We start from the raw sequence: 24,900 nt of genomic DNA on the forward strand, positions 1-24,900 counted from the left end.
AAAAATATCGAATAAAAATTCTCTTGGCCTTTATTAAGGAGGATGTTGGGATCATATCTACATCAAAAACTTTCATAGATGATGATTCTGAACAATGAAGCCTTGCTCTTTGATAATGGAAGAAGTCCATTTTGATGTCCTTCGGAGTGAGGAAACTCACCAAAAGATAAGATTTGTACAATGTTCTCTCAACCTAACTTGATGGACTCTCTACCTGGAAAACATCAAGCTAGATTGAGAGAACATTGTACAAATCTCATCTTTTGGTGAGTTTCCTCACTCTGAAGGAAATCAAATCATCACAAGAGTGCACTGTTCTGTTTGTACGTCTCACTCTGAATGTCAAAGTGGCTCCTAACCCCTACACTAATCCTAAACCTCACCTTGAGTAACTAGGTGGGCCTCATATAGAGGTATAAATACCTAACTACTAGAAGGGCCTTATAGCTAGTCTCTCTCTCTCTCTCTCTCCCCCTCTCCCCCCCCCCCCCCCCCCCCCCCCCCCCCCATGGTGGCAGGTAGCTTAAAAGACTAACAATGTTATAAGCAAAAACATCGCAAAGTGCTATAAAGCCATATCGCTCAGCTTAACGCAAATGAAAGAGGTGTAGTTATTAGCTGTGTTAAAACTGTGTGATATGGCTTCGCAACTTGTGAAGCCAGCCAGTTGGCCAGAAATCCCGCCTTATACTCCACCCCTTTTCTAAATTAGCATCGCACCATGTGTTATGGTGCTTTTCACATGCGAAAAACGCCTTAACGCACGCGAAAAGCCCATAACACAGCTTGGAAAATAACCCCCTAAGCTTGTTATATAAGTCCATAGTTGCATGGCTTTGAGCTGGCATTTGTAAGATACTCACACACTTCAAGGTTATGATTTATTTTGAGACTGTTCTGTTTGTTTTTATCTGTGTAATGTTTTATTACTGTTTTATGTTTAAGAAGCTTACGCGTTTGAACTTTGTAAGCCACCCAGAACATGGGATGGTGTGACATATACATTTTTTTAGATAAATAAAAAGTAAATAAATGCTCTCAGTACCCACATGCAGCACTTCATTTTAAAGAAAGATGTTAGTGAGCAGAAAATAACATCAAGAAATATAATAAGCTATATAAAGGATGGAAGAAACATACCTCGGATCAGAATCAAATAGATCTTGCTGTGGTCTCTGACAATCCTTTTACAGTAAAACTGTCAGGCTACGTTAAATATAATGTTGAATGGTATTTCCATTCCCCGGCAGTTGTAAAAGTTTTTTTCAATGTTGACATTAATAAATCTGTGTTTTACTCTGGTGCATAATTGATAACACAAATAGTGGAATGTATGTATACCAGAGAAGAAAAATAACCAGAATCTCTTCAGCTGACTAACAGTTTGATGCGTTGTGTTGGTATTATAGCTCAGAGGAGAGCACCTGGCTTCTCAGCATTGCCACATATACCTAAACCCTAAAAAGAAGTGCCCTAGCCTTTCACCCAACTTTGAGCAATGCATTGGCCATGTGTATGTTGGATGTTCACCCTGTGGTTTGAATCACCTGGCACCAGGCATGTTTGGGCTGTTCTGAGCACTTGGAGTAATGACATTTTATCTTGGCGCGTCCTCTTGACTGATCACATGTTTCTGGTGCCAGAAACCCTAAATCCTCTTGGCACTGTCTAATACAAGACTTATCTAATAAACAAAGCTACCAGCCTGGGAAAGAAAAGTGCATATGGGCCCAGCAGTAAGAGTCTCATGTACTACCAAGAAAAGCAGATGACATCAAACTGAAGTAAATTAATACAGCTTGAAAACAACCATACTAATTACATGACCGAAAATATTTACTTGCCTGTTTCCTGGCTCAGTTGCCTCATTTTTTTGTACTAATATTTTGTTATAGCTTTTTTTTTTAACTTGTTTGCAAAGATGAGCTGGAAAATTAGAATTCTAGATCCCACCATTTATCTCACTCTTTCATATCAGATGATGTTTAGTGGCATGTAATCCCATCATACCAAGGATTTACTTATTGGACTGCCTAAATCTTCTCTGTCTGTGATCTAAACCCTGCTTTGTAGAAAATACCTGGATTACAAATAGGATTTTGGATTGAAATCTTAGATAAAAAATGTTTTGCAAGTGGCTCCAGGAGCATTCCCAGGGAAGGTTTAAGATTTAGCTGGTTGAGCCACACAAATAGCAGTTCTAAGTCTAGCCGGTCATATTTTCCCAGCTTAATTTAAGTGAATTTTCAGCCAAAACCTTGCTGGTTAGGTTTATCTAAAAACGACTGGCTAGAATGACTTTGGACTTCTGGTGATGCAGTGAGCCAAGCAGACATGCGGTGCTGAGGCTGTAGGTGCCATCCGCCTTTAAGTCTGTAACTCTGAATTTCTTTACTGCCACTGGGAAGAAACCTACTACCACGGAGCAGGAGCTTCGCTAGACAGTTCTGTGGCTTATGTCCACTAAAGAGACAAAAAAAGACAAAGAGAAGTTCAAGACAACGGTGCTGGAGCAAGAAATAGTGGCGGCTGCACCTTCAGACCTGGCCGGATGGGATGCTCTGGCTATTATCCACAAGGCTTCCACAGGGGTTATTGCGGCCCTGGAAGGTAAACTGGATAAATTGAATACCTCCGCCATTGCCATAGATGCTAAATTGTCAGACTGTTAGTTCATTGATATCGAAGTGGGAATGCAATACGTTGCTGTTAAGGTGCAGGCTTTAGACCGGCAAATGGTGGGCCTCAAGTGTGTGGTTCAAGCAGCGCAAGTAAGAATCATCGATTTAGAGAACCACAGTCGCTGCAACAACTTAAAGATTTTAGGAATTATGGAAAATATATACCGGAATCGAAATTGATGGACTTGATGTATACCTGGCGTTTGAAAGAACTTAAGCTGGATGACACCTCCCCGGCAATTTGTTTCAAACAGGCCCACAGAGTTGGTGCCTGAGGCGATTTATCTGTAAACCTAGCCCTACAATGGTCAAAGTGCTCGACTTTGCCGATAAACAAAAAATCTTATCCTCCTACTGTGCGATAAAGGAGTTAAAGCAGATGGCCTTCAAGTCCTGATATTTAATGATTACTCCACAAGGGTGGCGGTAAAACAGCACGAAATGGCGCCAATTTGTGGATGTTTGATCAAGAAGAATGTGCGCTTTGCTTTGTCTTTTCCTGCTACACTGCGTTTTTCTTGGGAAGAAATTTGAATCGGCTGAAGCCGCCAAATGGTTTCTTGATGCAAAAGACCCCATGTGGTTGGACATTTAATCTTGGTGACATATTATGGAGGGTTCTTGAAGTGAGCTGTTATGGCTTCTCTTTCTTCAGTCTTGCTGCTGAGGAATTGACTTTGGCGACGGGACACAGGATTACCTCTGGGCACTTTCATCAGAGTATGATCTCGGCTGAATCCTGATGCAAAGACAATCATGCCTGAAGTTTGTTGGCATTTAAGACTTGTCAGTACCTTTATCTGCATTGCTTGCTGTTCATGTGCTTTTCGTAGTATGCTTGGCTTGCAAGATATAATATGCTTTCTTTTTAATCTGTTATGCATTTTTTCAAGTTGTTGCCTTATGGCACATTGATTTTTTTTGAAGGACTTCTATTAAGTTTAACTTAGCTGTCCTCTGTTAGTAAATGTGCGGGGATGCTTAATTGGTAGCTTGATACGTGTGAATGGTTGGTCTGTTTGTGGGGGGTGGCACCCGAATGCATCAGTATGAGTGGTGTATAACTGGGATGTATGACTGGAGTGTGTGTATAAAACCTCATGAGAGAGGATGATGTTTTACAACTTTTTGTTTGAGGATTAGGGGTGAGGATTCAAGGAGTAGTGGGGGGTTTGTGGGATGTTTTAGTGGGCAATGTGAATTCTATTTAACACCACTGGGGAGTGTTTAAGCTGGTTAACACTTCACCTCCAAGGTTCTTATTTTTTCCAGAGTAAACAACCTTTCTATTTACATTCTGGCTAATATCCTAGTGTCTTGGAATATTGCAGGTTTTGGGTCTCCTATTAAAAGGAAGACAATTCTTTGTGCATTGCATCAATTAAACACCTCTATAGTCTTAGTGCAGGAAATGCATTTATCACCTGAAGAACACAGTAAATTAAAGAGGGAATGGGTTGGTGCCTGCTTCGCTGCATCTGCCCCAATTACCAGAAAAGCGGGCATTGCCATTCTCCTTCACAATGCCATTTGGATGCCCAATCTTCCAGTCTTACAAGGTCCTCCTGTAATGTATCACAATCCGCTTGTGATTTAATTACTCTGAATAATTTTGTATCATCTGCAAATTTGATAACGTCACTCGTTGTATTCCTTTCCAAATCATTTATATATATATATATTTATATATATATATTGAAAAGCACCGGTCCAAGTACAGATCCCTGACTCACTCCATGGTTTACCCTTTTCCACTGAGAAAATTGACCATTTAATCCTACTCTTGGTTTCTTTTCTTTTAACCAGTTTGTAATCCATGAAAGGACATCGCCTCCAATCCCAAGACTTTTTAGTTTTCTTAGAAGCCTCTCATGAGGGACTTTGTCAAATACACTACATCTACCAGTTCACCTTTATCCACGTTTATTAACCCCTTCAAAAAAATGAAGCCGATTTGTTAGGCAAGACTTCCCTTGGGTAAATCCATGTTGACTGTGTTCCATTAAATCATGTCTTTCTAGATGCTCTATGATTTTGATCTTGAGAATAGTTTCCACTATTTTTCCCAGCACTGAAGTCAGGCTCACTGGTCTATAGTTACCCGGATCGCCCCTGGAGCCTTTTTTAAATATTGGGGTTACATTGGCCACCTCCAGTCTTCAGGTACAATGGACGATTTTAATAATAGGTTACAAATTTTAACTAATAGATCAGAAATTTCATTTTTTAGTTCCTCAGTACCCTAGGAAGTATACCATCCGGTCCAGGTGATTTACTACTCTTTAGTTTGTCAATCTGACCTACTACATCTTCCAGTTTCACAGTGATTTTGTTCAGTTATATAAGGGTTTAATGGATTATTGGATGGTGGACCCCCTCTCCTCTATTACAGCGAAGTGGGCAAAAAATTTGGGAATGGCTTTGAAAGAAGATATTAGATTCTCTCTGACTGGTTTGGGACAACTAACAGAAAGTGCTAATTTTTGTGAAACGCATTTTAAAGTGGTGCATAGGCTTTACTTTTCCCCATCCCAAGCATTCAAGGCTGGTATCACCTGGGACCTTGCTTGTTTGGAATGTGGAACATCATAGGGCACTTTTTTCCCACTGTTTTTGGACATGTGAGAGAATAAAAGATTTTTTGATTTCTGTTTTTTCAACATATCTCTACATGGACTGGGAAGAATGTGCCATTAGATGCATCCCTAGGCTTATTAAATGTTTGTGATGAATATGAGATGTCTGATAAATAATCTGTTGTTGTACCTACATAAAGCTTGTTCAATTAAAAAGTGTATATTGACACAGTGGATACATAAGGGCGCTCCTACCCTGGAGCAGTGGCGTATAGAAATGCATAGCTTATTACTTATGGAAAAAAATGTCTTGACTCCTTGTCTTGTAGAATTCTCAGTCTAATTGTTAATTCTCTTTCGGTATCGTAAATTTCAACCGCAGTTGAGATTGTTGGGAGAGGGCGGAGGGATATCCTGACGAAGACATGCTATTTCCTAGAGACTGCTGATGTTTTCTTTTTCATACTGTACTTTATGTACTTATTTGAGTTTGTTGGTATACTTCTGCTTTGGTTTGTTGTATTGGTTTTCTGAAAATAATAAACAGATTTAAAAAAAAAAAATGTTTTGCTCATCTTGCTTTTTTAAAATAGAGATTGTGGCTTGTATTCTGGCTGTAGTTGCAGTTTCCTTTTCCTCCTGCTAGACCAGTTCTTACACTTGGGATTTTCCTGCTCTTCTGTTGTGAGAGACAAGCACACCTTCCTCATGACCCCATTACTCGCTGTAAATGAGGCCCTAGGCCAGAGCTTTCCAAACTGTGTGTCGGGACACGTTAGTGTGTCGCCTGCAGCGTGAAGCTGCGTCGCCAGGTCCACATAGCAGCAGGGCCAGTGGAAGCAGGGAATTACAGCTGGAAGATCGGCAGAGCTTACCTCATCACGGCCCGAAGAAAAGGGTCACATTCACTCCTCCTCCTTCCTGTCTGCGCAGCCCCGGAAGAAAAACGTTGCCGGAGCCGCGTGGGCAGGAAGGAGGAGGAGCATCTGCCGGGTACAGAAGAAGAGCAGCGTTAATGGGCCGCCACATATCCCATGTCGCAGTGGCCCGAGAAGAGGAGGAAACCCGGTAGTAGGGCCGCTGTGAGAATGAGAACCTGGTTGTGTGTTTGAGGGAAGAAGATGGATGGAGAGAAAAGAAATAAGAAAAAAAAGACCCTGGAAAAGGAACTGGAAAAAAAACAAGAAAGGGAAGATGGGGAAAAAAAGCCTGTGACAACCGATTTAGAAAACTAAGATCAGACAGCAAAGGTAAAAAAAAATTACTTTTTACTGATTGGCACATGTAATCTTTGGGAATGTGCAAGAATAGCACTTTTCTCTATGCAGATCTCACAATGTACGAGATCAACATGGAGGAAGTGGAAGCCCACGGGGCCTGCACAGAGGAGGCAGCAGAATGGGCTTCAGTGTCAGTAGCAGCAATCAGCGCCTCCCCAATAGCCACGCGGCAGCAGTGACAGTGGCAGCAGAGGAATGAGAGGGGGGGTCTGCCTTGTGTGTGCATCTGTATGAATGGGAGTCTGCCTGGGGGGGTGTATGTGTGAGAATAGGTACTTGCCTGTGTGTGTGTGTGTGAGAGAATGAATGGGTGTCTTCCTGGGGTCTGTATTTGTGAGAATAGGTACCTGCCTGTGTGTGGTGTATGAGAATGAATGGGTGTCTTCCTGGGGGTGTATGTGTGAGAATAGGTGCCTGTATGTGTGTGTGAGAATGAATGTGTTCATGCCTGGGGGGTGGGGAGGGAGCAGTGTGACAATGAATGGGGGTCAGTGTGGGTGTAACATGTAATCTACAACAATTTATGTATATATTTAAAGAAACATACATAACTTGTCAAAATACGTTTTGTTCGTTTGACCTTTAACCTCCGGTTTGCTACTAGACTGAATTACTGTGTCGTGAAATTATGTTTGTCTAAAAAGTGTGTCACCACCATGAAAAGTTTGGAAAGCTCTGCCCTAGGCCCTTACCAATTGTCTGATTTCTTCAACTGTGGACAAGTGTAGACTGATCTTGCAGAATCTCCCAGGGCCAGGGTGAGGCCTCAGCATGGTGGAGCCCACTTATTCCTAAGGCAATACTCCGTAAAACTGCTTCCCAGGATGGATCCTGGTCAGTTGCAGTCTCTGGATAGATCCCAGTATCCCTAGGGGACTGGTGATCACTCCTAGTAGGTGGTTCCCTATTTTTAGGGAAACCACCTACTAGGATGGGTTCCTAGAAGCTCTTCTCTTTTCCCCTCTCTCTTTCCGTTTCTCCCTCCTTATTCCCTTGCCTTGTCTTGCAAGATGAAAAAGGTGATGTGAAGGGATTGCGAGGAGACAGCAGGACCACAGCCACGGCTGGTGAGGAAATGCCTTCCAGAAATGGTGAATACAAAATTAAAGGGGAGGAGAGCAGCTGAAATGGAAGGAGAGAGTACTGCATAGTTAGCATTGTCTTTTCAAGCACGGTCCACATAGCAGCACAGCCTGCAGTTGCTTGCGATGAGCAGCACACAAACGCAACCTCCCCCAGCCAGGAAAATGCTCCAGGGATGCAAGTGTATGTACTGCAGGACAAAGAGCATCCCCAGCATTACTGGATCGTTTTGCCTGGCATGTTGTAGGGGACATGACCTATCAGCCCCAGATAGACTCAATAAGGAGACCCTGAAGAGGGGAAGGACATCCAGAGGTAGCTAGGCAGGGTCGAACCTGATCGAGCCCGCACTGGAAGAGGAAGACTCTCTGCCCTGAGGCCAGCTAGGCCCAGTGGTCCCTCCACAGAGGCTTGCTCCAAGGGGAGGGTGGAGAGCATGTTTCCTTGCCTTGCAGGCAATGTTAGGAAGGATCCTCAAATAGTTATCTGGGACCCCCGAGGGGAATTCTCACCAGAATTTGTGGTGCTCATGCACCAGGCTTTCTGCACCATGCAGAAGCCCTCGTCAATTACTCTGGATATGGTTACAATTTGGAACATAAGTGTCTGGCTGTTAAAAGATCCAGAGGCACCCTAAGGACCTTAACTTCTTCAGCCACCATTGACTCCATGGAGGGATTATACTCAGGGCACAAATTGGATCACAGCTTGTCTGAGTTCCCAAGAGGAAGGGCAGTGTTCCTCCAAGAAGTCTACAATATTGAGACTTTTTTGCAGGGAGAAACTCTTAGCACTCGTTATCAATGTTCTGTCTGCCCTAATCATACTGGGCACCCCCTCCTGGGGTGAGGGGAATGTGAGGAGAAGCTGGAGAACTGAGGCGGTGAGCTGCCCTTCCTCCACCCCCACTCTTACTATCCAAATTTGTGCCAGACGTCAGAGGGAGGTTCCTCTCTGCTTATAAAATCAGTGCGGCAGCGGCGCATTCCATTGTTCAGAATCTGGTTTCTCGGGCTTTCCATTTTACTTTTGTCTCCCTATTTGTTTCTAATTTGTAGTCCCTTATTCTGTATTAGGTAAGGATCTGTCTGTGTTCTGCACCTGTAACTGAGGTACAGTACACATTTTCTGTAGGGTTTTGTATCAGTATGGCTTGTGGTGTTAACCCCAGTAGGTGGTATATTAGTGTTCTATGGGCATGATATATTTATGTTGCTGCCATGTCATAGATAAAGACTCCTGCTGTTTTGAGTCCTGAGATAATGCTGGTATGGTATGATATGGCAAAGTTCTAGGTATCTTTTTTTTTTTTTGCACGCGTTTGTATTACTTCTCAAAGGGTTTGGCAGTTACACGTGTGTGTGTGTGTGTGTGTGTGTGTGTGTGTGTGGAACAAGAGGAGAATTGAGTGAGTGTGCAAGTGCGTGAGAGTCTGAGGAGTGAATGAAAGGAATGAGAGTGAGTGTGTGTGTTTGAGTATGTATGTGTGTGTGAGAGTATGAGTGAATTTGCAAGTCTGTTAGTGTGTGTGTACTATGTGAGAAAGTTTGTGTGCATGCTGCTATCAATGTTCCTTCTAAAGAATGGGTTTCTTTGAGCATAAAATTGATAGGCTTCTTGCATCAAAGAAAGTCATGCTCACAGGCTGATGAAGCCAAAGGTTTTTGCACACAGCAACCCAGTCCTTAGAGGGAACATTAGTCATTAGATAAATAGTGGGTGTGGCCAGGGCTGGTGCAAGGGAATTAGGTACCTTCTGCCTTGCCCCCCCCCCGATCGCAGTCCCGACTCCTACCTCTCGCGAGCAGCAACGGCAAAGAGGAGTGGGGATACGGATCCCCCACTCCGCTCTGCTGCTGCCACTCACGCCCCCTAATGGTCGGCGTCCTAGGCCTAGGACGCTTAGTGCTTCCGCCGGCCCTGGGTGTGACTAAGTAGGAGGCACATTACAACTTTTTGAATACATCCTCCGAAATGAAAATAAAAATTGGAATGAAAAAGGCCACTTTGATTTTAACTGCAACTGAATTATTTCACATAATTGTTAATACTTCCATGTTGATTTAATTCCCTCGGTGCCTAGTGTCCCTGGCAAGCGTGATCTGCCACATAGAAAGGATGATATGCTCATAATTGGATTTATAGAGCATCTTCCATATAAAATGGGTCCTGACCTGCTTTACAATTAGGAAATTATTCCAAGCACACACTTTAATAGATTTACTTTTCTGGTTTTTTGTTTTTTTTTTATAACTATGGATGTCATAAAACTGCACCTGCTCCTGATTTTCATATTGTATGATGCATAGAGCAAAATATTTGTTAAAATTTTAAAAATAATCTACAGTCTAGCTGTCATGTTCACTGTTTTAGATTTTGACTCATAGGTTGATACTCACAAAAATCCTTAAATGCAACAGTACATCAACCCAAGTTCAGGGGATACATCGCTATGTACATACCCTGTTCTTATCCACTCTTTCTAAGTATCTGATGCTCACCATTGCCACGGATCAAGGTGTTGAACTAGATGGACCTTTTTGGTCTAACCAAGTACGGTAGTTCTTATGTTATCTAGACTCAATGCACACAACCTGCCTCCATAACATAAACCATACCTTTCCCTTCTTTCTTTAGAGGAGGAATCAGCTTTTGATGGGAGAGGTTTGAGCCCATTCTTTCAGCTGTAACTTTCCACTCCAGAGGCAATTGCTTTTTAAGTTTGAGCATCTTCAGTCTTTGTGTTGGTAGCCCTTTTCTGACTGCTTCCATCTTAATGTCTTCACACGCTGATGAAATGAAAAATATTGTTCTTTGTAGGTAGTATATATTTCATGGATTCACCCTGCTAAACCCCCCCCAATACTTGGTGCATTGGAAAGCTATGCTCACCTGGGTCAGAAAGGAAATACGATTAGCGTGAACTGTTTTAACAGCAGATGTTGTGGCTTGAGTGTAGAAGTTTTCTGTCTTCTGGAACGCTAAACTTGAACAATTTTATGAAAGCGATACGCAGCAGGTCACTCATTAGTGTGAATTCAGAGAACAACAGTTAAGGTAAGCAATGCCCCTTTTGATGTGGTTTTCATGCTTACCCTGCAGGTTGCCTTATTTTCCTGTGTTTGACTCTGGGCCCTCTGATCTCAGTTTGCCTCTTGTTTTGTAGGGGACCCGCTGCAGTGCAGTGCCTGGGTGGGACAGTGCGCGCTCTACATTGTGATCATGATGTTTGAGAAAACTGTCATCATCATAGTCCTCCTTTTACCTCAGTGGAAAGAGGTCTGATCTCTATTGGTTTTTTTTGTGTGTTTTTTACGCTATCTACCTACCTTAAAAGCTGCCAAAATTTAGGTGTGTGGCAGTGTAGCAAATCTATAGCTATAGTTTGAATTGCTTTCTTTTTCTTTTTCTTAGTGGGAGGCCCCAAAATTTTCTTTGCTGAATTGGATATAGCAGCTATTTCAGCAGCGTGGTTATTGGCATGGCGGTTATTGGTTCTTCTGGTTTTGAATCAGGAATCGCCCAAATTATTGAAACAGGAGCTCGGACCTCTAAACTTGCTATTTGACTAAGTCATACATTGGAATAATAGAGATTAAATTGCTCAAAAAAAAGGTATCACTATTAACTATGAAAATTGGCTAAAACAGGTCCCCAAACCTATCCTCAGGGACCCCCCCAGCTGGTCAGGTTTTCAGAATATCCACAATGCATATATATATGAGAGATTTGTATACATTGCAGCAAGTGACTGCAACTCTATCTCATGCATATTCGTTATTGATATCCTGAAAACTCAAATGACTGGCAGCTCCTGAGAACACGTTTGGGTACCAATGGGCTTAGAAACTCAGAAATTAAAGCTGAACCACCAAGAAAGGGGGAAGAAGCAAAGTGAACTGCTCAAGTGTGCAAAACAGAAACTAGGCATTTATAACCCAGCACAACATTACAGTTTTAAAGGTGACATTTTTGGTGACCACCGTGAGGCTAGCAGGCATGCAGAATTGTTGTAGGAATAGCCATATGAACGGAGATGTTTCTTCTGCAATACCTGGTAGAATTAGTTGGGTGTTATCACTTTGCAATTGCACTATCTAGCTCAGATATGTCTGCAGGCAGACTTTAAAGTGAACAGTGGGCATTTTAAGCCCTGTACTAAGGATTATGTAAATCCTACCTTAGAAAAGACTACCATATAATAAAGTATTCCTGGGATCTAGTATTGACCCACTGCCTTCTTAAAAGTTAAGAGCTTCAGGTAGATTTACTTTTGCCCTCTTTTGTGTTAGAGATTATTTTTCCTATAGAGGCCTCTGTGAAAGGGATTTTACCACACAGGAAAAGAACAAATAACCTCAGTTTATGGCATTATCTGCTGGAGGAGGGATGTGTGCCATAATTATGTCCTGCAGTGAATCCCATTAGCAGTGCATAATTGTGCTGTGAAATTGTGATCTTTAAATCAGGTCAACAGTGTTTTGAAGAGTAATAGTTTTATTCTGCCAAGCTAAGGCAGAGATCCCTGGCTAAACAAAGCTAATGCCTTTCTGTATAAATGTATTTCTTTATATTTTAAGAATTATAGGTTTGCTGCTTAGCTTCAAAACAGCATTTAAATATGTTTCGCAATATCAGATTTTCCAATTTTGAGTTTTGTGCCAGGAATGCTTAAATTTGCTTGTTTGCAATGCTTAAATTGTTGTGAGGCTTGTTCTCTTCTGAGCAAAATGCAGTATATAGCATATATATTTGTATTACAATAATCTTAACCATTTTTCTTTCCACAGGTAGCTCTGTTGAATCCTATAGAGAACCCTCAGCTGGAACTGGCAATCGTCATGTTAATAGTACCCTTTTTTGTGAATGTAAGAAGAAAATTTATGTTCTTTTTTAATGACTGACTTACTGTAGAACACAAAGTAGTGGCACAGCTATTTAGCTCCTTATTTTAGTGTGTAATCTGTTTGAGTTCCCACTCCTCTTCTAGCAGAGCAATTTCCTCTTGCAACATCTCAGTCCTTTAAGATTTAATAACGTTGAACAATTTTGCATGAACAGCAAATCTGACCATCTCACTCATTATTCCCATACCTAGGTCATTTATAAATATGTAAAACATCAGCTCTCCCAGTACAGATCTCTGGTGTACTCCATTAGTCACCTTTCTCCAATGAGAAAATGAACCGTTTAGCCCTACTCTCTGTTTTCTATCTTGTAACCAGTTCTCAATCCACAATAGAACATTGTTTCCTATCCCATGACTTTTTAATTTCCTCAAGAGTCTCTCGTGAGGTATTTTGTGAAATGCCTTCTGAAAGTCCAGATACACTGGTTCATCTATATCCACATGTTTATTTACACCTTCAAAAAGATATAGCAGATTAGTGAGGCAAGACTTCCCTTGGCTAAACCCATATTGAGCTTGTTCCACTAAACTATGACTATCTATATGTTGAAAAAATAATTATACAAACATATACCTGTGTGCATTTCAACACATATTTTATTAATCACTTATAATTCAAATCCACATACATCTAAAATCTACTCACACTCATCACGCATACCACATTCATCCACAGGTTATAACATTGCACCTATCTCTAATACAATATTATACCTATCACTCACATATTAAAATACATACACATTACATACATTAATTATTGTACAGCAATTTTGAACATCCGTAGTTCTACCACTCAAGAGCAGAGAAAACCATGTCATGCATCACATGATCTCTACTGGATGATCGTCTTTGCTCTCATTCTTTTCTTGTCTGAGCTTCTGCACAGACATAGTTTAAGTGATGAAATGTCCAGTTCCGAGAAGGCCATACCTAGTGGCTTTAAGGACTGTGCGGCTGAAAGATTTCCATCACAGATGGCCACAGCTTCTGCTATAAGTTCCTGGGACCTGACCATGACTTTGCCAAATGTTATGATTGTGGGAGGATGATGCATAGATCCCAGCAGAACTGGGCATGGAAGAGGGAGAAGTGCACCGCAGGTTGATCAATAGATGGAGCCGTTTCTTCTCTGAATGGGGCCTCCTCTATATTTCTCTATGCTGAGTTGATCAAGGACTTCTGAAGCATGGCTTCAACATCTATGGATCCATCAAAGCCCTGGGATCCAGTAAGGCATAGAAGCACCAGGCACAGGTGCCAGCATGCACCAGGGCACACTCCCGAGCCTATCCCCTTCTCGAGGCTTATTAGTGCCAAAGAAAAAGTGCAAGTTGCAGTAGTCCTCTGCGCTACTGATGCATGCGGCATTACTGGTGCAAAAGTCTGTGGAACAACCAATGCCACTGATACTGGAAATAACCCTAGCTCCAATGAGGATTCTTCTCAGGTGCTCTTTTCATTTTTGGCACCTTTATCACAACCTACTGTTTCCAGATCCCAGGCTTTCCAGGCATCATCAGCATCAGCTGCCTGGACCACCCAGCCCAGATCTCTCCCATTGCATCTGGAAACCTCAGACCCCATCTGCTCCATTGTGCCCTTGGTCTCCATGCATCCCTTAATGCAGGTTATCCAGGAAGAGTTTTCTACCTGGAGTCCGATGCATGCTTCTCACGATGATGATCTTAAACTGATCTCAGAAAAAGATGTCTCTTCTTCAACATTGGCTCTCTTCAGCCTCTCATGTCCTGGATGGTGGATTTGTTCCCTCAAAGAGGAGTCCCTTATGCTTCCATGCAACAGGAACTCTCATCAGAAATCCCAGCGTTGGAAACTAGCCCACCTCTGTCAGGTAAGCCATCCTTCTCTGCCCAGGAGTCTAACCAACATTCTGAGGATGAAGCATAAGGCATAGGCAACTGTGACCTTCCCTGGGAGTTTTCCCCTCTGAGACAACAGAAGTCTCTGCTTTGATTGCCATCATCTTCATCGGGGTCCTGGATTAACATTTCACCACCATTCAGCTTGGAGGAGGGTTCTTTGGGAATCCCTCAAACCCCTTGCCGGAGTATTCCTCTCCACCAGAAGACCTTGCCTATTCCCAAAGATGCTGGGTAAGGCATTTGGTATCAACATCCAGACGGACAAGGGCCCTTATTCATTTATTTATGTATTTAAAGGTCTTGTATTCCACAGCTTTCAAGCAAATTTCCTGCAGCTTCCAAGCAAGCTTATCCGCCTAGTGCGGATGACACAATAACAGTCATAAAACAAGTTATATCAGAATAGTAAAGAACATATAAAAAAAAAACAGCAATAAATGAGCAAACAAATACATTGTACAATCTAGGTCAGCCATCATCCAAATGCCTCCTGGAACAAGATAGCCTTCACAGACTTCCTGAACAGCTTTAAATCAGTTGTTTCCACTCATTTTAATTCCTGATGCATTAACATAGCATGAGCTTACAGCATTGAGAGTTTAAAAAAAAAAAAAAAAAAGAATTGAACTTGTGCATTAAAACTGTGCACTGAAATTCAGCACACAGGCTCTTAATGCACAGATTATTGCATCAGTCTGTCTAGGCAGCAGCCCCAGAGCTTACAGAAGCCTTTGTAAGTTGTGCAGACAGAAGGCAGGAGTAAAGATTGGCTTGGCTTTTCAAGGCCTGTGTTAGAATGAGATTGGCAAGTACTTCGAAGTTAATAGAGTAAGGCTGGACTGAGCTGGGAACCCAGTCTCGACATCTGGTGTGAACTTTGTGCAAAGTCTCAGGGTGCGAGGTTTGCAAGAAGTGTGTGGGGTGTGCCCGTGTAGTCCCCAAAATCTGTAAGTCCGAAGTATTTTCTTATTCAGGACTTCATGCATATGCACAGGATCCAAAAGTTGATATTGACTGCAGATTCAGCAAAACAGGGAGTGACAATACAAGAAATTTGCGTTTAATAGTTGATGTCCATTGTAATCATGAGGAAGCATATTTTAGTGAAATGGTTTTAATTGAAGAGCTTCATAATCAATATGTAAACAAAACAGTGTGTCCCCTGACACTCTGTTTTGCCTGAAAGCTACAACGAGATAGACTAAGAGATGAAAGCTCAAGCTGACATAATGTTATAAGAGAGTTCGGGTCTGGGTCAGGGGACACACTTTTTTGTTTACATATTGATTGGATGGATGATGGTGTAAGTTGGAAGACACCCGATCTCATAAATGGATACAAAATTTGTCAAGGCATCAAGCTCACAAGTTTGTGTTTGGTGTTATCAGCTAAATTGTAAAGTAAAGACATATTACTCAGTATGGAGAAATCCAATAGCAGCTTCTCCTCAGTGCTGTTCACTGGCATTCTCATTAAAGTTGCAGGGCCCATCATGTGGCTCGACTTCAATCTTGAGTTTCTCAGGCCTGCAGGCAGTTTGGTTCAGTTGCTCACTCCTTTTTAGAGTAACTTGGGTTACCCCTACAAAACTTATCACATGCCATATTCATTACAAATATTTGGAATACCAGACTGGTTAGATGTGCCTCCAGAAGACTGGTGTGAAACATTGCTATATAGTATTGTATGAATCTACTTTTCACTCATACAGTTTATGTGTAAAATGGCAGTTCAACAGAAGATGCAATACAATATCATGCACCTATTTTAAATTGTTTGCTGAATGTCCTTGATTCCGTTAGAATACATCCTGTTCAACACAGCGATAAGTGATAAGTACTCAATGCAGGTTGGTTAACAGTGAGCTCTGAGGTCCATATTCAGTTACTGTCCAGATAACAAAATTAGCCTGATAAACTTATCCGGCTAACTTTGGAGCTATATTCAATAGTGTTGCCATACTATTGAATATAGCTGGCTATTTTAAAGTTATCTGGATTACAAGTTATCAGACTAACTAGGACAGCTCTTGGTGTGACCAGTCATAGCTGGATAAGTTATCCAGCTAATTTTGAATATTGAAAACTTATTCAGCTAATGTAACTCCTCCCTGAATCTTCCCCAGAACGCCTCTAAGTTAGCCAGATGTGCTCAAATATTCATTTAGCTGGATAACTAGTGAGTTGTCCAGATAAATGCCTTTGAATTTGAACCTCTCTATTTTTACTTATGGTTTAAAGTCTCCATTTTCATCTACACTCTGTAATAGCATTTTTCTGGTTCCATCACATAAATGTTTTTCATCCTCTACCATAATTAATCTTATTTAAAATTAACCAATGAGCATGTTATTTTTCCAACAGGCATTAATGTTTTGGGTAGTGGATAATTTTCTCATGAAGAAAGGAAAGACAAAAGCTAAACTTGAGGAGAAAGAAGCAGGGCTGGACTCTCGAAATGGCAGTAAGGTGCGGTACAGGAGAGCAGCATCCCACGAAGAATCGGAGTCTGAAGTAAGCATGCGGTTTGTGTGTTCTCATGCATGAAGCATGGCAAGTAAAGCCAGCTCAAGCTTTTCAGTCCAAGAAAATGCGCCAGACGTTTTTATCCTTCAGAGAGAGCCAAATATCTGAAATCCGGGCTTTGAGTTAGTGGGCCCATTTGGATTAGATGCTTTTCATTAGACACTGGCAAGGGGATAGCACCATAAATCCAGCTCTCACCCAGGATATTTTCCTGAGAGTGGAAGTTTGCTGGTGCTCTTGTTATCTTATAGTATTTTATTATGCGTGTTTCATTGTGCACCACTTCTGACAGCTCAAGTTGGAACAGGGGATTCGATTAACAAATAGCTTTAAATGAATTCCAATTGAAAAATTAGACAAGAATAAAATCAAATCCATTGGCACTGCAAACAAAATAAACTCCATTTGTATATTTTTACTCCATCTCTACCTCATATATATCAAATTCTCCACAACAGGTGTTATTGAAACAAACTAAAGAAAGTCGTAAAAGACATATTAGTCAATTATCTATTGCCATCTTTGCCTATAAAGCAAATAATCAGTCCAACTGGTTGATGGCTCTACTCTTCTGATGATGCTATTTGTTTTTCTAACACAAGTATAAGCACTGGTTTAAGTGGGTTGGTTTTTTTTTAACATTCGTTATTCCCGCTATCAATAACTTCAGTGATGTACTACAGAACTGAGTACATTAGGTTTGATTTTTGTGATCACATCAGAAACCAGCTGCAAGACTGTATTCAATGTACAAACTCTGATTATAGTGCAATGTTCTGGCAGTGAATTATTTACCAGGAGCAAATACATCTTGCCTGTAGTAGCTGCCAACAATCACATGGCATGTCTATGGCATACCAGCAGCTTTGTGCAGCATGCACTTACAGCAGCAGCAAGCAACTTAAATATTTGCAGGTCGATTTTTAAAAGAATTGCTCATGCAAAAATGGCCAGATACACATGTATGTGGGCCACGTTCAAGCAACTCAGATGTTAAAAAGCCGCAAATTATGCACGTATGTACCCCTGCGCATGTGAGAAATAAGGAGACAAAAAGGGGTGGGGCGTGGGCATTCCAGGGCGGGGTCAACACTTACGTGTGTAACTCGGTATTTTAAAACCAAAAACCGCAGTGTGCGTACACTAGATATCCGCGCAACTTTACTGCTGCTCCTGATGAGAAAAATCTGTAGATTTTGAGTTTTAGGGCTTATAGGAGAGGGTGAGGGGTCTGGGTCACCTGGGTGGCATGCAGATCTGTAAGACCCTCAATATTAACTCGGCAAACTGATGAATGAATTGGAAAAAACTGGGAATGTGCCTCATGTGCGCATGTTTAAAAATCCACTGATATATGCACATATAAAAGCTGTGCTCGAATAACTTCTTAAAATTAGGAACATTCTTATATGTATTTTAAAACATAACGCATGCACAATTTAAAGTTCCAGTGTAACTTCGCTTGCATGCTGACATGCACTTGTGTGGGCGTGAGTTACTGTCATAGTCTCATTTTCATACATATAATCCTCTTGCTTCTAGACCAGTTAATCCTGTTTGACTCCCTGTTATATTCACACACTGGAGAACTACTCCAGCATTAAACACTGGGTAGATTCCATTTGGGTTCAAATGTTATATACTGGAGACTACTCAAAAATTCTGTCACATATATATTTAATCTCAGTAGTGCTCAAATTGGGCCAGTGTATGCCTGTATATGACATCCAGTGTGTTCTTTCTCCAGTTCAGATGAGGATGAAGAGTGGCTGAGGCCAAGCAGACTCAACCCCCAAATGACAGCAAAATAATTTTGCTTTTTCTCCTTCTCCCCCTCCACCCGTTGCAGCAGCCAGAAAGGTAGCAGTATAGGGAGCCCAATGAGCATGTTCTCCCCGTACCCCAACCCCTGCGTGCTCCATGTTTAGAAGGCAAATATGCAGGGGAGGTGGAGAAGCACCTGCGGGAAGCAGGAACACATGCTCACTCTGTCCCTGTGCTGCTGGCTTTCTCCTGCCATCCATTATTGGAGCTTAATGGGGAGAAACTCCTGGTTTAGGTGGGCTCAAGGAAGAGGAGAGAAAAGGTGGGGGGGGGGGAGAGAAAGGGAGGGGAAAGAATGAGGGAAGAGGAAGTTGAGGAACCTGAAGGGGGCAGATGTGGGTGAGGAGAAGAAGACACTGGGAAAAGAAAGAAAGGGGGAAGAGTGAACAAGGGATGGATAGAAGAGAAAAATGAAAGATAAATCAAGATATGAGTAGGGCATTGGAAGGTGGCAGAGATTGGAGGATTAGAAAGGAAGGAGAGAATGCTCACTTTTTATTTCCATTTCGATCTTTGGCTTAACAAAGAGAAATCTTGAAAAGACTAGAATAACTTGGAAGGGAGAGATGGAGAACATGAGAGGAACCTGATGGGGAGAAAAGAAGAATGGGGGGGATAGGACAGAACAAAAATGGAGATATGATTGAGGGAGAGAGGGAAGGATAGAACTGATAAAGATTGAAAGGCCCGAGTGGATGGAGTGTACCCAATTTTCTTCCTTCTCCAGCCCTGTCTTAGAATAACTAATCCAGATGTGAAACTTCCTCTTTGGGAAGTACCGTGTTTCCCCGAAAGTAAGACAGCGTCTTACTTTCTTTTTACCCCAAAAAGTCCCACTATGTCTTATATTGGAAAAAACCTGTAAGACATCCCCCGAAAGTAAGACGTAGTGTTCAAAAAAAAATAAAGTTTTTTAAATACCTGTCGGAGGGCTGCTTGGGTCCAGGCGGCCGGCGGCGGGAGCCGGGTGGTCGCGTGTTAAATCTAGGCCGCGGGCGGGTGGGCGCTTGTTCCCGGGGGGGGGGGGGGGGGGGTGGACGCGCGTTAGTTCGGGACGGCCGGCGGGCGGCGGGTGGTCGCGTGTTACATCTAGGCCGGGTCGCACAGGCGCGCATTCATTCACTGCCGGTGGGGGCTGCCTCGGCAGCCCCCGGCAGCCCCCACCGGCAGTGAATGAATGCGCGCACGGGCCCACAGCGCCTGTGCGACCCCTGCGATTCGGCGCTGGGGGCTGCCGGTGGGGGCTCCTGAGCGCCGAAAGCAGCCCCCACCGGCAGCCCCCAGCGCCGAATCGCAGGGGTCGCACAGGCGCTGTGGGCCTGTGCGCGCATTCATTCACTGCCGGTGGGGGCTGCCGGGGGCTGCCTCGGCAGCCCCCACCGGCAGTGAATGAATGCGCGCCTGTGCGACCCGGCCTAGATGTAACACGCGACCACCCGCCGCCCGCCGGCCGTCTCGAACTAACGCGCGCCCACCCGCCCGCGGCCTAGATTTAACACGCGACCACCCGGCTCCCGCCGCCGGCCGCCTGGACCCACGCGGCCCTCCGACAGGTATTTAAAAAACTTTATTTTTTTTTGAACACTACGTCTTACTTTCGGGAGATGTCTTACATTAGCCGACCCCCCTAAAATTCCCACTACGTCTTACTATCAGGGGTGTCTTACTATCGGGGAAACACGGTAGATATTCAAAGATAAGTCTACTTTTAGCTGGTTATCTTTAGGTGAACCTGACTGACTAGGTTTTCAGCTGAATATTCCCCTTATCTGGTTAGAATGTGACCATCCAGATACAGGGGCCGGTGCAATATTATTTGCGGAAAACGGGCGCTGACTTTTCAGCACCCGCTTTCTTAACGCACGCAATACGCAAATTAGGGGGTCGTGCGTTCTCGCGGTTACCGGTGGTCTGCCGGTCATGAACATCGACACCGATAAACTCGGCGGCGGTTTTCATTACTGCAGCCGGCCAGTTATGAAAACAGACGCCGAGCATATCGGCGTCGGTCTTCAAAGCGGCCGGCAGAGATTTTTTTTTTCTTTTTTTTTTTTTTTTTTTAACTTTTAAAAAAGTACAGAAAAGCAGTTAATAGCTGAGCGTTAAATGTGTGTCTGAGACGCACATTTATTTTTTTGCATGTGGAGTGAATGAGTAATAGCCTCATTCACATGCATTTGCATGTGATGAGTGCTAACTCATTCACTTCGTGTCGGACGAACGTTAAGTAGGCGCTAATCCCCCTATTGCATTAGGGGGTGGATTAGCGCCTATTTAACCCGCGTCTGACAGCGGGTTAAACAGTGCGCTCGGCTGAACGCACTGTATTGCATCGGTCCCACAGTGTGGCTGGATTCCAAGGCTAAACTTAGCTGGTTAGTGCTGAAAACCAGGCACTAACTGGCTAAGGCCTCTTAAAATAAATAAATAAAAAGCAAGTAAAGATCCTTCCTTGCCACTGCTAATCTTTCTTTATTTTTAAATCCATCAGACCCAATTACCTCCCTGCCTTCCTCTCTCCTGGCACTTCATTTCGATTAAAAATCTCCACACGACCCAGTCTTCCTGCCCATCCTCCCCTTTCTTTGGGGCACTTCATTTTGATTTAAAAATAAACACATTCTTCTTATCTCCCCAAGTTCACTCCCAGCTGGAGTCAGCAGGGCAAATTACTCTTCACTCCTCCTTGCTCTGCTGCAACTTTGCTTTGAAAGCTCCTGACACTTAATATGCATTTATTCACTGCATCTGGTGAATAAACGCATAAATAAATGCATAGTAAGTGTCGGCTGTCAAAGCAGAGCTGGCAGGAGTGATTCCTGCTGCCAACTCCAGCTAAGGGTAAATTTAGGGAGATCTGAGCAGTTTGGGTGGGAGACTGGAAGGGAGGACAAAGGGATGGGGTAAGGGGGAAGTATTGTGTCTCTGCAGCTTTTCGTTAAATGCAAATGAAGTACTGCGAAATGGGGCAGGGAGGATCGGGGCAGGTGGGATTTTTAATCAAAATGAAGTGCTGGAAGGGGAATCGGGTCAAATGTTTTCTTATCAACATGAAGGAGGGAGGGGGGGTGGGATCAGAGCAACACACACAGATGTTTTGAATTTGTATTATTTTTTTCTAGCTAAGGGTAGCTGACTGGCCAGATTTAGGATTTCTGTGGCGGTGCCTAGATCTGGCCAGGCAAATTAAGCAGCTAGTACTAAAAAAATCAGCACCAACTTCCCTAACTTTCTCCCTCTGCCCCCCAGGCCCGCCAAGAATTTGAATGGCTAAAGTTAGCCACCTAGTGAAATTTAGGTAGCTAAATTTAGCTGGTTAGCTAGATCAGTTTTCAAAGTCTTTGATTTACCTGTCAAAGTCCTTCTTTTGAATATTGACCTCTGGGTAACTATAGTTTTTACAGGTCTTATGTGAAACTCACTGTCTAATCTCTTCTAGTTAGTGCAAACCCAGGCAGCAGTGAGTCTAGAGTAATCGTGCATTCACTGTTGGATAAGAGGCATATAGTACCATATGGGCAGTGTACCATAGCTCTATTGCAGGGGTGGCCAACGCCAGTCTTCAAGAGCCACAAACAGGCCAGGTTTTCAGGATATCTATAATGAATGTGCATGAGATAGATTTGTATGTACTGCCTCCATTATATACACAAATCTATCTCATGCATATTCATTGTGGATATCCTGAAAACCTGGCCTGTTTGTGCCTCTCAAGGACCGAAGTTGGCCATCTTTGCTCTATTGCTTATATGCTACAATCAAGTCTTTTGCCTAAAAACAAGGCTTTTTTTCCTGCAACTATTTGTAAGGATATATTAAAACGAGTCTCGAGGGACATATGTAAATTTTATCATGAATTCTAGTATAATTTTCTGCAGATACTGACATCTAATATTTTTTATCTTTTTTTTTTTAAGATCCTAATATCAGCAGATGATGAAATGGAAGAATCTGAAGTAGAGGAAGACCTGAGAAGATTAACTAATTTGAAGCCCATTAAGAAAAAGAAACATCGCTTTGGGTTGCCCGTATGACCCCTGACTCCACCACTATCCTGGCTTATATGTTGGCGGTTCTCATGGGGCAAGGATATCACTGTGGTCAGCAGTTTTTACAGGGTTTTCTTTTTTTTTATTTGACACCAGTAATCCCCCTCCCTCTTTTTTTCTGAAAAAACTATCACCCTTTGAGAACACGTCGAAGCTTATTCAGGTGGTCTGAATAAGGACACGGAGCAGTCACATTTTTTGTGATTTCGTTGCACTACAGACACACTGACCAAATATGCAAGAGCGATTGCACTGGCTGGACGCGGGACGTGTCGTTATGGACCAGTCGCTAAGATAGCTGAGGAGACCATAAGGGAAGTAAAAGCACTGCAGCTAATTTGCTTCAAAATAACTGAGAACAAATGACATTCTGAAAACAGAAACATCAGCAGGATGGAACCTGTACCTTTTTATTACTGAAATAGGCTTTTAGCAACATCCTTAATTCCTAGAGGAGTAGTTTCATGGTTGTATATTAGATCGTAACAAGATAAGTTTCTGAGCAATTTGTCATTTTGCCAAGGTACCTGCAGAACAGATTGATCGAACAAAGCATGTAAGTCTGCTTTAGTTCTCGTTTAGTACTTTACATTTTTTAAGTTATATTTTCATACTTATATTTAAGATCTATTTTTTTTCTTTCAGAAAATGTTATTTTTGTTTAGTTGTGAAAAAAAAGGTCAAAAAATTGGCAGCATAACCAAACAGCTAGGAAGCCCAGCAATGTGGCAGTATGTGTGTGTGTGTTTCTTCGACAGTGGGATTTTTACTATGGGAGAGTACTTCTCTATCCCCATTTGAACTCATGCACTTTATCTTGTGGACAAACACCTCATTTTCTACTGCTGTCTGTATACCAGTGAACCCAAGGACGACCTAAGACTTATAGGAAACTACCGCAAATCTCAAGACCATTTCTTTCCTTAGATTCAAAGGAGCTGGATCATTGAGGTATGCTTATGTGATTGGAACAGTGAACCTGTTGAGACTCCTGAATTCAAATCCTGCTCTCTGTGTGACCTTGGCCAAGTTGCTTTATTTTCTTGTGCCTCAGTTTACATAAATGGAATTGCTTCCCCAAAACTGCTCATACAGATTCGATCTCCTCCACAATATTAGACATTCCACCCTAGAGAGAGGGCTGCACACAATTTTTTTTAAGTATTATAGTGCATGACTCATGTGCATCCAGGTTGAATCAAAGATGCAATATAAACCCAAATTGTTGTTGTACTTGTTCTGAACAACCGATCCCTGCAAAATAATTAAGTTCAGTCACTGTGCAAAGGATTTGATACTGATCCCGACCTGGTTAATAGCAAATTAATGCAATTAAATAAAAGGGGAAAAGACACCCTCGGGTTTCCACTAAAAGCAGATTATTCAATCCACTAAGCAAGCAGATAAATTAGCAGTAATGCCTACTGGCTTTAATAAGATATTTGCAGAAAAAGGGAAATATTCAAAATGCAGGTCTCTCTCTCTCTCCTCAACTTAAAAAAGCGGCAACAAACCTCTTGAATTGATTTGCTAAGCTGCTTTCTCAGGAAGAGGTGAGATCAGTGTGGTGAATTTTTACTATGTTTCAGGGTGTATAATTACACCTTCCTTTTTATCTGCTATTCGTAATGTGCTGTCTCCTAGGACAAGCAGGATGGTAGTCCTCACAGATGGGTGACATCATCAGATGGCGCCCGGCACGGAAAACATTTGTCAAGGTTTCTAGAAGCTTTGACTGGCACACTGAGCATGCCCAGCATGCCACTATCCACATGTCCACGCGAGGTCCCCCTTCAGTCTCTCTTTTTCTGCGGTGTAGTTGTCGTGGTTTTTGGAGCTCTGCTTCTTCAGCTTTTTTTTTTTTTTTTTTTCACTTTAAATTCATAATTTTTCTCCCGGTCCATCAGGTCCCCCTTCGCGGTCGGTGTTTCTCCTCGGCACAGTATGTAAACATTTTTCTCCCTTCTTCGCAGTCAATTCCCGGCGTCCCACTTCTAGGTGGCCCCCAGTCATCAACTGCGCACTGGCTGTTTTTCATGGCATTATCTGGCTTCTGTCGGTGCCTCAAGTGCCCGCGGTCCATGTCC

The 24,900-nt window shown here is 42.6% G+C and overlaps 1 protein-coding gene across 1 annotated transcript in view; it reads left to right on the forward strand.

Annotated features, from left to right (window-relative positions):
- Nucleotides 1-24,522, forward strand: part of LOC115090395 (store-operated calcium entry regulator STIMATE) — a 158,475-nt gene extending 133,953 nt beyond the window's left edge. The window contains exons 6-9 of the mRNA XM_029599425.1: nt 10,787-10,899; nt 12,411-12,488; nt 16,779-16,928; nt 22,682-24,522. Of these exons, the coding sequence (XP_029455285.1) occupies nt 10,787-10,899; nt 12,411-12,488; nt 16,779-16,928; nt 22,682-22,798 (458 nt within the window). The 3' untranslated portion in view covers nt 22,799-24,522. The remainder of the gene's footprint in view (nt 1-10,786; nt 10,900-12,410; nt 12,489-16,778; nt 16,929-22,681) is intronic.
- Nucleotides 24,523-24,900: the final 378 nt, after the last annotated feature.

Source organism: Rhinatrema bivittatum, chromosome 4 (assembly GCF_901001135.1).
Source record: "Rhinatrema bivittatum chromosome 4, aRhiBiv1.1, whole genome shotgun sequence".
Taxonomy (NCBI): Eukaryota; Metazoa; Chordata; class Amphibia; order Gymnophiona; family Rhinatrematidae; genus Rhinatrema; species Rhinatrema bivittatum.